The 12,296-nt window shown below is 35.5% G+C and overlaps 1 protein-coding gene across 3 annotated transcripts in view; it reads right to left on the bottom strand.

The window, feature by feature from the left end:
- GTF2E2 (general transcription factor IIE subunit 2) overlaps positions 1–12,296 on the bottom strand; it is a 62,551-nt gene that overhangs the window by 27,744 nt on the left and 22,511 nt on the right. For all 3 annotated transcript variants that reach the window (XM_082444686.1, XM_082444687.1, XM_082444685.1), the window contains exons 3-5: positions 12,202–12,293; positions 5,959–6,066; positions 4,177–4,359 (exon numbers count right to left, since the gene is read on the bottom strand). In XM_082444686.1, the coding sequence (XP_082300812.1) occupies positions 4,177–4,359; positions 5,959–6,066; positions 12,202–12,293 (383 nt within the window). The remainder of the gene's footprint in view (positions 1–4,176; positions 4,360–5,958; positions 6,067–12,201; positions 12,294–12,296) is intronic.

The following is a 12,296-nucleotide window of genomic DNA, read 5'->3' as shown; positions in this document are numbered from 1 at the left end:
AAACAGGTGGGATCACATTATACTAAAAAGCTTCTGCACAGCAAAGGAAACATCAACAAAATGAAAAGGCAACCTACTAAGTGGGAGAAAATATTTGCAAATCATATATCTGATAAGGGGTTAACATCCAAAATATATAAAGAACTCATGGAACTCAACAGCAAAATAACAAAAAACCCCACCCGATTAAAAATTGGGCAGAAGATTTGAATAGACGTTTTCCTGAAGAAGACACACAGATGGTCAGCAGGTACATGAAAAGATGCTCAACATCACTAATCATCAGGAAAATGAAAATGAAAACCACAACAAGATTATCACCTCACACCTGTCAGAATGGCTATTAGCAAAAAGACAAGAAATGATGAGTCTTGGCGAGGATATGGAGAAAAGGGAACCCTAGTGCACTGTTGGTGTGAACGTAAACTGACGTAGGCACCTTGGAAAACAGTATGGAGGTTCCTCAAAAAATTAAAAATAAAACTACCATATGATTCAGCAATACCACTTCTGGGTATTTTTATCCAAAGAAAATGAAAACACTAACTTAAAAAGATATATGCACCACCTTGTTCAGTGCGGTATTATTTACAGTAGCCAAGATATGGAAACAACCTAAGTGCCCAATGATGTACGAATGGATAAAGAAAATGTGTTATATATAAACAATGGAATATTACGCAGCCATAAAAAAGAATGAAATCTTGCCATTTGCAACAACATGGATGGACCTTGAGGGCATTATGCTAAGTCAAGTAAGTCAGACTGAGAAAGACAAATACTGTATGATCTCACTTATATATGAAATCTTAAAAAAAAAAAAATTATGAGCTCACAGATACAGAGGACAGATTGGTGGTTCCAAGAGGTAGTGAGTGGGTCAAGGGGTGGGCAAAATGCAAGAAAGGGGTCAAAAGGTACAAACTTCCAGTTGTAAAATAAGTCATAGAGATGTACTATACATTATGATGACTATAGTTAATAATACTGTATTGCATATTTGAAAGTTGCTAAGAAAGCAGATCTTAAAAGTTCTTATCACAAAATAAATTTTTTTTGATAACTATGTATGTGACGCATTTAACCAGACTTACTATGATCATTTTTTACAACTAAAAAGAATTTTTAATTTAAAAAAAAAACCCTTAGTTGATTCAATACACCATCTTAAAATTAAACCATATCACAAACGCAGAGTTATTAAAATTATTCTGGCAGTTAATTTAATTATTAGAAAACCCCCAAAAAACAACTACTGAGAAGTGAATAATCTGGAACAGTCACTGGTTTTTCTCATTGTCTTGTTTTCTTGCTTTTGCACAGTCCTTTTTGTTCCTTGCTAGCACTATACTGTACATTTCTTCAAAACACTATATGGTCAACAAAATGACAGTAAAAGTTATCTTCTATCTCCACCAAGAACTGAAGAAAAGGAAACAACACAGAAGGGATTTAACTTAATTAGGCCAAATTTCTCCCTTGAGAAATTACTTAGAACACATCTTCACATATTTAAAATGTGAGGATTTTTTTTAAAACTTAGGGTTTCGAACAACTTAGAAATAATCCTGCTTGCAAATGACAGACTGTGTGCTTTTCATGACCCCTTTTCAGCTCTACTCCTTAAGGAAGAGAGCCATTAAAAACAGGGTAACAGGGACTTTCCTGGTGGTGCAGTGGTTAAGAATCTACTTGCCAACGCAGGGGACACGGGTTCTATCCCTGGTCCGGGAAGATTCCACATTCCGCGAAGCAACTAAGCCCGTGTGCCACAGCTACTGAGGCTGTGTTCTAGAGCCCGCAAGCCACAACTACTGAGCCCACGTGCCACAACTACTGAAGCCTGCACACCTAGAGCCCATGCTCTGCAACAAGAGAAGCCACCGCAATGAGAAGCCCGTGCCCTGCATCGAAGAGTAGCCCCCACTCGCCGCAACTAGAGAAAGCCTATGTGCAGCAATGAAGACCCAACGCAGCCAAAAAAAAAAAAAAAAGAAAAAGAAAAAAAGTGGAAGCCAAATGTTAAAAAAAAAAAAAAAAAATACAGTGACAATGTGACTTTACATCACAAAATTATTTAAAATAGAAAAAGCAAATATCAGTTTACATTACTGTTCTACTTTAGAATGTAATATAAAGCCTACCAAAGAGTAACAATACTGGCCTGTATCAAAATGGGAAAAAGAATGGAGCAGGAAATGTACCTAGCACTCCCAATTGTTAAGCTAGCATTCAGTAGTTCTACCTTTCAACATGCTATAAAGTGCACAATTTATCAACTTTGGTCACATATTATTTGCAACATTTGTGCAGGTTAAGTTTAGACACTTAAGTGAAAATCTTAAAAAGGGTTCTTCATCTGGTAATGGCCAAGTAGCTCCTAAGGGACCAGCCCACCAGAAGAAAACTACTATACTAATCTCTGGACAAGACATTTTAAAAAGAATAGAGCTAAAAGAACAAAACAGATGTGTCGTATGCCATCCACCACAGAGAATACAAAGTTTGAAGTTTGACTCTAGTCAAGACAAATGCCCACTTAAAAACAAAATAAACAAACAAAAACACTCTTTGGAGGAATATAACAGAATCCTGAGCCATATAATTCACAGTGTTCAAGACTCAACAGAAATTAGGTATATGAAGAAAGAAGAAAACATGACCCGTACTCAAGAGACAAAGTCTCAGAGCAGACCATCCCCAAGATGACCCAGCTCTTGAAATTAGAAGAGGAGAATTTTAAAGCAGCTACAAGAAATTACACTCAAGGATGTAATGTAAAATATGCTTGTAATGAATGGGAAAAAAAACAAAAAACAAAATCTCAGAAGAGAAACAGAAACCTAAGAAAGAATGAAAAGGAAAGTCTAGATGGAACTTCCCTGGTGGTCCAGTGGTTAAGACTCCGCGCTCAATCCCTGGTCAGGGAACTAGATCCCGCATGCCACAACTAAGACCCTGGTGCAGCCAAATAAATAAACATTAAAAAAAAAAAAAAACCTCTCTTGAGGGGATTGTTAGAAAAAAAAAAAGCAAGGTCTAGAACTGAAAATACAATCTATAAAGAATTAACCAATTGGGCTTAATAACAAATTAGAGGTAAAAAAGTCAGTACAATTAACAACAGATCTATACAACAACAACAACAAAGTCCAAAAGCACGTGTGCGTGCGCACACACACACACAGCCTAAGGGACTTGTGGGACAATACCAAAAAGGCTAACGTGTGTAACTGAATTACCAAGAGGTAGAGAAAGAAGCAAGTTTTCTCCACAGGTAGCAAAAAGAATGAACCTGCTTACAGGTTAGCATCAATCGTTAGCAATTTTGAATAACAGAGACTTGCAGCCTTCCCGAGAGAGTTGAAAATTTAAACAGGAAATGTAAACTCTATCACTTTTACTGATAGCCCCTTTAGGAATTTGAAACAACCAAATTACAAATGTTCTTGTGGGGTTGTTTTTTTTTTTATGTTTTTGGTTTTTTTTTAAATTTTTTATTTATTATTTATTTATTATTTTTATTTTTGGCTGTGTTGGGTCTTCGTTTCTGTGCGAGGGCTTTCTCTAGTTGCAGTGAGCGGGGGCCACTCTTCATCGCGGTGCACGGGCCTCTCACTATCGCGGCCTCTCTTGTTGCGGAGCACAGGCTCCAGACACTCAGGCTCAGTAGTTGTGGCTCACGGGCCCAGTTGCTCCGCGGCATGTGGGATCTTCCCAGACCAGGGCTCGAACCCGTGTCCCCTGCATTGGCAGGCAGATTCTCAACCACTGCGCCACCAGGGAAGTCCTGTTCTTGTGTTTTAATGCCTCTGATTCCCTCAGGTTAGCAATGTGCACAAGCATTGTTGAAGGAGTTCTTAAATACAAACATAACAACTTATAAGAAAAAGACTAATGTCTTTGAGGAAATCTTTCCAGAAATATTTTGAAGAATCAATCATACACAACAACACAAAAGGGAGCTGTCAAAGTTCCACAAAAATGGTTATGCTCTGTCCTGCTCTACAGCACAAAACACAAATCTCAAATCTTTAATTGGCTCGTAACAACCCCAAGTATATATGATGGAGGAGGTTTTAAAAATAACTTTTTTTTAAGTCATGATATTTTTTAAAACCAAAAGACATTATTAATTCAAATTATATTAAGGCATAGAAAGAAAAGAGAGGTTACCTTGACAGCTTTCTGGGAATTGGGCAGTCCTTCCTCAATGTCTTCTAAAAGAATTCCTCCTAAGCCTCGCTGGTCATGCTTATCTAAAAGCCTAAGTAGGGCCTTCTTATCTTTCAAGTTGTACTTGGGCTTGAAGGCATACTTTCCATCTACTACTTCAATTTTGGGATTATTGACTAATGCCTGTAACAGTGACACAATTTGGACATATTAACAAAAGGAAATACCATATATACATTATTTAATTCTACCAATTATTAAAAAACCACAATACTCGTATTAGAGTGGCAAACTAAAAGTATCCTGTGGATATCAACAGATCTAAAATACCAGACATCCAGGATCCAAAACAACAGGCAGAGACCAGCATGGTGCTCATTTTTTATAAAAGAAACTGTTTATTATTTATATAGATTCTTTGGATGAGAAAGAAACCACTTTATTACAACTGCTTTGAAGAACGCTGTACCCATATTCTTTCGGAAGACAAAAGAGGTAAGGATCAATAAAACACCTATTAACATCACTAGACAAAGTCAAGTGGGTACTGCCTACCCCACCCTCAAAGTATAGTTTATCACACATCGGGATTATAATGTGAGAAACATTACCCTGGGATGAAAATACCAATAGTCAGCCTGCTCCACACGGTATCAAATGGCACCAGCAGCTGTGGAAGGAACTGAAAAGGACCAGGCTAGTGCGTGTAAGAAATTTACCTATAACGCTGTCAGCTGAGATTGAAACTGAGTAGGAATGCAGAAATTACTGAATATAATTATGTTTCTAGTCAGTCCTGTTTTATATCTAGTATCAGAAGGAAAGCTCTTCAAGAAAGAGCAACCCTATTAATTTTCTTCTACAGCTGCCAGCCTGATCCTGAAAGGATAAAGAGAAGAAACACAGAAAGAAGAAAGGAGGGAGAATAGAATAGTAATTACAATAAACTTTACCTAATGTGGGTAGTCCATGAAATTTCAAGATTAGGTAAAGCATCAAAATTTAAATGTGGATTACCACCATTTGTATATCACTAATATAATGAGCTACAATGATACTAACTGGTTCATTTTACATTACTAAAATCAAGAACAATATTTGCTCGATAAAATAAATTATATTTTAGGAAGTTTACATTTGGTCTTTAGAATCAGCACTGGTCCTAGAAAGTTGTCTTATTAAATTGTCATTTCATACTTAAACAGAAAAGAGACAAATATCTCAATTTTTAAAGTGCTACTCATTTCCAAATTAGCGTGGTCACTGATGGTTGGGGATTCCTTTTCTTCCAACGTTGTGTGGAACATATATACAATGTTCATGATTATTTTTCCAAGTAATCTGCTAGAGGCAGTAACGTCACTATCAAATCATAATAGCAGTAGTGGTGTAACAAGTATCTTGCTTAACAAAATATCTTGCTTTCCCTATAATACCCTCATGCATTAAATGTCCTAAAACATAGAAACAATACAACTTGCCAACATGTACATTATAAATTTAGCAATTCAAAATAAGCATCAATTATTCTGTAAAAAGTTAAAAATTGGTACAATGACTGACTTCTTTATAACTTTTCTGTTCAAGTCTTTGACATTTTTAAATAGATACATAAGGTTATATGAAAACAAGTCAATCTCAAAATGTGTATGTTTAAAGAACAAAAACCCTACACCAATTCTTTTAAGAAAAAGCAAAAATAATTATCATATTTCAGTATATGAAAACCCTAGTTACAACAAATTTTTTTTTTTTTTTACAATAATTTAAGCCTATTCTTACCTCAGTCATTAGCCATTGTTTCTGCTTGAGTCCAATATCTAAATGTTGTGTTTCATCCAAAATTTCTTCTAAAGTAAGAGGATGTGTATCTCCTCGCTGATGCCGTGTCTATTGCGGCAAGAAACTGTTATTAGAAGACAGGTTTTTTTAATGATTTTTTTTGGCGGGGAGGCAGGGGGCACGCTGTGCAACTTGTGGGATTTTATTTCCCTGACCAGGGATTGAACCCAGGCCCTCAGCAGTGAAAGCACAGAGTCTTAACCACTGGGCTGCAAGGGAATTCCCTGGAAGACAGTTTTAAAATGCTAGACGCATTAAATAATAGTTACCAGTAAATTAATCTTTTCAGGAATGCAGAATGTGTATTATTTAAGGCAGTACAATTATAGTGATGAAGAGAATAGACTATAAAATCATACAGAACCAAGTTCAAACTTGTAGCTATATAAAATCAAATGACAAACTGAGAAAAAATATTTGCAATTCATATCACAAAGAGTTAGCCTTCCTAATATTTTAACAGGTCCAAAAACCTAACAAGAAAATGACCCAATGACAGGAACACAAAAAGCACAAAAAAAAGAGATGCAAATGACCTTAGACATAGGAAAAGATACTCAACTTCCACTAAGGTATTTCTTATCACACTGGCAAAATTCCATGTTTGACAACTCTATTGGTGAGGCTGTAAGGAAACAGGCCCTCTCACACACTGCTGGTAAGAATGCAAATTGATACAACTCCTACAGAGGGAATCTGGCAATATAAATGCATTGAAACCCCTGACCCAGCAAGTCGGCTTCTAGGAATTTACCTTACAGATAAACCACAATGTAGAAAAGCCGCATTGTTGTAAAAGGAAAATTAGAAACATTAGTTGTATTAAGACGTACTATTAGAACTATTACAACACTAAGTTGTATTAGAAACAACTCAAGTGGCCATCAATAGAGGAATGATCAAATAAACTACAGCACATCTATGCTACTATACAGATGTTAAGAAAAGAAAATACAGATGTTCCCTATGTGCTAATTTGGAAAGATGTCCAGGACAAACTATTAAGTTAAAAAACATATGTAAGTGGCACAGTGGTGTGCATCAGAATCACCTGAAGGAAGGGCTTGTGAAAACACAGACTGCTGAGCTGCACTCCCAGAGTTTCAGATCAGTAGATCTAGGAAGGGGCCCAAGAATTTGCACTTCTTACAAATTCTCAGGAGATGCTGATGCCGTTGGTTGGAGAATGACACACTGAGAGCCACTGAGCTAGGCTAAACCAAACTAACCAAATTTTTCAACATGATTTTTTACATAACTGAGACACAACCACATAAAGGGATAATAGTGAGATCAAGAGAAAAATCATTCCACCAAAAACAAAGTGCACCATTGATTTGTCATCTTAGAACTAGAGCAGTGTCTCATATGGACCTAACCGTATCTCTTGAACCTTCTCCATATAATTTCTACATAATTCTCATTGAGCAATTAAAGAGCTCTTCCATCAGTAAATGAATAAACTATGAGGAGTATTTTGTGTTGCCTTTTTCCTTTCTTTCTGAGTTCTTGGTTTTATCAGCTCTTCAAAAAGGGTACACAAGGGGCAGCTGAAGACTTTCCAAGAATCAGTTTACAGATCATCTTCCGAATGTACTCTTTCCCTTTCAAAACAGGCCTGCCCCCTTTCCACAAAAAAAAAAAAAAAAAGGTATAACTCTCACCTCCACCCAGAATTTATACTGCAATGCCCGGAGGTATATTAAACTCCAGGGACTCAAACAAAAGGTCAGGTCAAAAAAATATTGTTTTGGGGAAGCCTTCATAAATGATAAATCAAGGTATCAAACTATCCACTATAGATCTATGGGGCTTCTTGTCTCTTCCAGCCCTAAATATTTTTCTAGGAGTTAAAAATAGGATATTTTTGGGGCTTCCCTGGTGGCGCAGTGGTTGAGAATCTGCCTGCTAAAGCAGGGGACACGAGTTCGAGCCCTGGTCTGGGAAGATCCCACATGCCGCGGAGCAGCTGGGCCCGTGAGCCACAACTACTGAGCCTGCGCGTCTGGAGCCTGTGCTCCGCAACAAGAGAGGCCACGATAGTTAGAGGCCCGCGCACCGCGATGAAGAGTGGCCCCCGCTTGCCGCAACTAGAGAAAGCCCTCGCACAGAAACGAAGACCCAACACAGCCAAAAATAAATAAATAAATAAATGAGTTTGTTAAAAAAAAAAAAAATTGATAAAAAAAAAAAAAAAAAAAAAAAAAAGGATATTTTTGCCCTTGCTATGACATTCTAAATTCTGATGAACTACAGTTTGTGGGCAATTGAGAGCTGTTCCCTTTAAACAACTCTGTCTCTTCCATCCCCACACACCCCACCTCCATGCCATACTGTCCAAGAATGCATCACTCTTAGGGGAGAATCTCCAAATAAAGGGAACAGTGGTAAGAAGTATCTAATGATAAATATAGAATTTTTCAGGTATTTTCATATAAGTAATTCTCTTCAGCAATTCTCAAAATCCATTCCTTGAATATTTATTAGCCAGAAGAAAAAGCACATTTAAAGAACTGAAGCAGTTTTAATAAAGGAGGCTGATTCTTTTAAATATAACAAATATTTTCTCGGACTACCAAAATGTTCAAATCATGCTACATAAAACCCATAGACAAAAACCACATAGGAACTGTTTTAGACTGAGGGTGCATTATTCAATGTGGTAGTTAAAACCTACTTTATCAAATCATATCATGAAATTTTCATTCTAATTAGTCAATTCTCATTACGTTTTAAATATTTAATATTTCTACCTCCTATTAAAAAAATAAGTCATAGTTAGCTGTAAAACCAATTCATTTTTAGCAATAGGTATCCTCCCCCTTCATTAATCACCCCAAGATAAAATTTACAGTTATTTCTGAATCATTCCCTTTTATTTATATCTAAAAGCTGAATATCAGAGATGGAAGATACAAGCACACACATTTAGAAAAGGAATAACACACTGTTTAACACACCCTTGCTTCATAAACATTTGATTATTTATAATGATGCAATGTTACATGACGGTAAACTGCGTATTTATTTTTTAAATTATATAAAAATGGAAAAATTCATTCTTTTTGATCCTTATAATTTTAATCTCAACTACCTTAGTAGTAACTGTTAGTATTCATTCCATACTATATTTCTCAGTGATTTTTATATTACTTAAAATATGATAAAAAAATAAGTTTGGTATATCTGGTTGGTCTGACAATGGAGACTAGCTTTGTTAACCAGAAAATAATTTCCATAAACTGAGTATGCTAAACCTTCAACCTGTCTGTTTTGGCAAAAATATACTTATACACCTAAGATAAAAGTATTTCATCAAAAAAAATTGCACTGGCAAAGGTGTGTTGAAACTAGTATTTTTATTTTCTCAACTGCTTCTGAATGTATCAGATTAACGAAAGTACCGATATGAGGAAGAAGAGGAAGCTGATATAATTAGACATTTACTGAGTCTTGGTAAAACCTTTTTGATACACTTCCTAGAAACTAGATGGTTAAGGACCAGGTAACAAATCCTCTGGCAAGTTAGGTGATTCCCATTCTTTTACTTTCAACAAAACTGAAGAAGGACCTAACAGAACTGTCAACTGATAATGTTTGATGATAAATCACCACGTAATTTCTGGCATACAACTTGGAAGGTTTTGCTATCACAAAATTTCTATTAGAATGAACTTATTTATATGAACATTTATTTCTCAGCACTTAAACCTACAAGATCTCAAAATAAGACCAGAAATTGGTGCCAAATCCTGTTTCATTCTATCAGTAAATAATATATTACCTCCAGATACAAGAACCACTGGAGAGAGAAGACAGCTCCATTTATTTCATTAAAAATGGATTTCTGTTGCATAATTATTACATACAAAGTGAATTTTAATCAAAATTTTAATATATTTATGTTATTCTAATCAACTATTTGGTAATAGTAATTATAATGATAGCTCAAACCAGAAAATATTTAGAGCCTTATGGTTATAGGGAAAACATTCCTAATTTCAATTTATATACATATTATTGTGACAAAGGAGTTTGACAGATGATCAACAGAAGATTTCCAAACACTAAAATACATAACATTAGGATAAAATTCAGTGGGAGTAACAGAACTGACATACAAGTTGAAAGGAAAATAATTAAAATTTCCAACCATTAAAGTCTGTTTTCATATTTTTAAAAAATGGCATTTAGATTCCCTTAGATAAATTTAAGAGTGCTGTATTTTACTGAAATATTACAATATGCCAGAAATTTCATCCTGTGTCACTATTTAGACTTTTGTTAAAACATAAATAGACTCACAGACATAGAAAACAAACTTATGGTTACCAAAGGGGGAAGGGGGGAGGTTTGAGGAGTTTGGGATCAACAGCTACACACTACTATATATAAAATAGATAAGCAAGGACCTACTGTATAGCACAGGGAACTATATTCAATATCTTGTAATAACCTATAATGGAAAAGAATCTGAAAAAGAATATACATATATGTATACCTGAATCACTTTGCTGTACACCTGAAACTAACACAACATTGTAAATCAACTATACTTCAATTAAAAAAAAACCTTTTGCTGAAAAATTACACTTATCAATTTAAATATGTGCAAAGGGACACACAGTTTTTCAAAATTGTTTCAGGGAACACATGAGTAAAAATTTGAAGATAGTTGTCATAGATTAACAAAGCAATAAGGGTCTCTAGATAAATGAAAACTGTTTTTAGTAGAGTAGCAAAAACATGACATTTAAATGTCAGTCTCCCTCAAAAGACTGACAGCCTCGAGGGCATACATTTCGTCTGGGTATTCATACCATTCGTGCCATAATAGCAGATAGTAGGTTTTAGTATTGCTTACCATGTGGGGGAATGGATGGATGGAAGGAATGAAAGGTAAATGCCTAAGTGTCAGAGTATATTATTTGGTAATGAGAAATTATAAACTAACACATTTCTACCAGAAATCAAATACAAACCACAGATTTCAGATATAGCTAGACAGACACCGCGTCTCTTAAATTACAAAAGAAAAGACTTCACATAAAATTTGATTTATATACTAAGGAATAGCTGAAATTTGAAATAATAACAAATACAGTACTTTCTTTGACTTTTTTTTCAAGAGATACAACTAGTAACTAAATGGGAATAAGAGTTTGGCAGACAAAGGGGGTAAATCTGAAATCACTTAGCCATTTTAGCTATAAATGAAATTTCACTTTCATAAATTAAGTTAGGGTTCAGAATCCTTAGTAAAGCCAAAATGTCATACCATCAAAACTTCAAAATTGGGGCTTTCCTGGTGGCGCAGTGGTTAAGAATCCGCCTGCCAATGCAGGGGACACGGGTTCGAGCCCTGGCCCGGGAAGATCCCACATGCCGCGGAGCCACTAAGCCCATGTGCCACAACTACTGAGCCTGAGCTCTAGAGCCCACAAGCCACAAGTACTGGGCCCACATGCCACAACTACTGAAGCGTGCGCGCCTAGAGCCCGTGCTCCGCAACAAGAGAAGCCACAACAACGAGAAGCCCACACACAGCAACGAAGATCCAACACAGCCAAAAATAAATAAATAAATTTACTTAAAAAAACTTCAAAATTTACTTCAAAAAATACTAAATCTCCCATCAAACATTAAACTCCAATTCTTTTGTGAGTCAAAGTTTTTCTGAGACACTCAGTAATTCTCAAATTTTCTCCTCCAAGATGTAGAAAAGCCACCACCACCATCTGCCTGAACTATGTAGATTTTTACTTCTCACATCAATGGAAGTAATATCCTGTAAATCGTTCCCATTTTCTCATTGGTTTTGTCAACACGTATTGACTGATTAAGAGGTGACTGTATCTACTGCCTGAGCACAATTTTATTAAGTGAAATGGTGGGCTTAAACTGTGTACTTGAACTAATGTAATGTAATGTAAATCAAATACACTTAGATGACTCACTGCAATGCTAACTTGATATAATGTAAAAGGCTTCAGGCAGTAAATCTTTTTTTTTTTTTTTTTTTTTACAGTTTTGAGGTATAATAGGCATAAAATAAATGACACATATTGAAACATACAATTTGATAAATTTTGACATGTATATACAAATTTACTTCTGAAAATTCCAATCCCCTTCTTCTGCCAGAAGTCAACAGAATTTCTGTTAGTTGAGAAAAGTACTTACCTTCATGTAATTCACAATCTTAGCAAGAACACCAAACTTATATCCAGAGCTTCCTGATAGAGCTTTCAAGTTAAATGATCCATTGCTATGATCTG

This window comes from Balaenoptera physalus (genome assembly GCF_965194825.1).
Source record: "Balaenoptera physalus genome assembly, chromosome: 21".
NCBI lineage: Eukaryota > Metazoa > Chordata > Mammalia > Artiodactyla > Balaenopteridae > Balaenoptera > Balaenoptera physalus.
The sequence above is the reverse complement of the archived record's forward strand: the minus strand, read 5'-3'. Positions and strand labels throughout refer to the sequence as shown.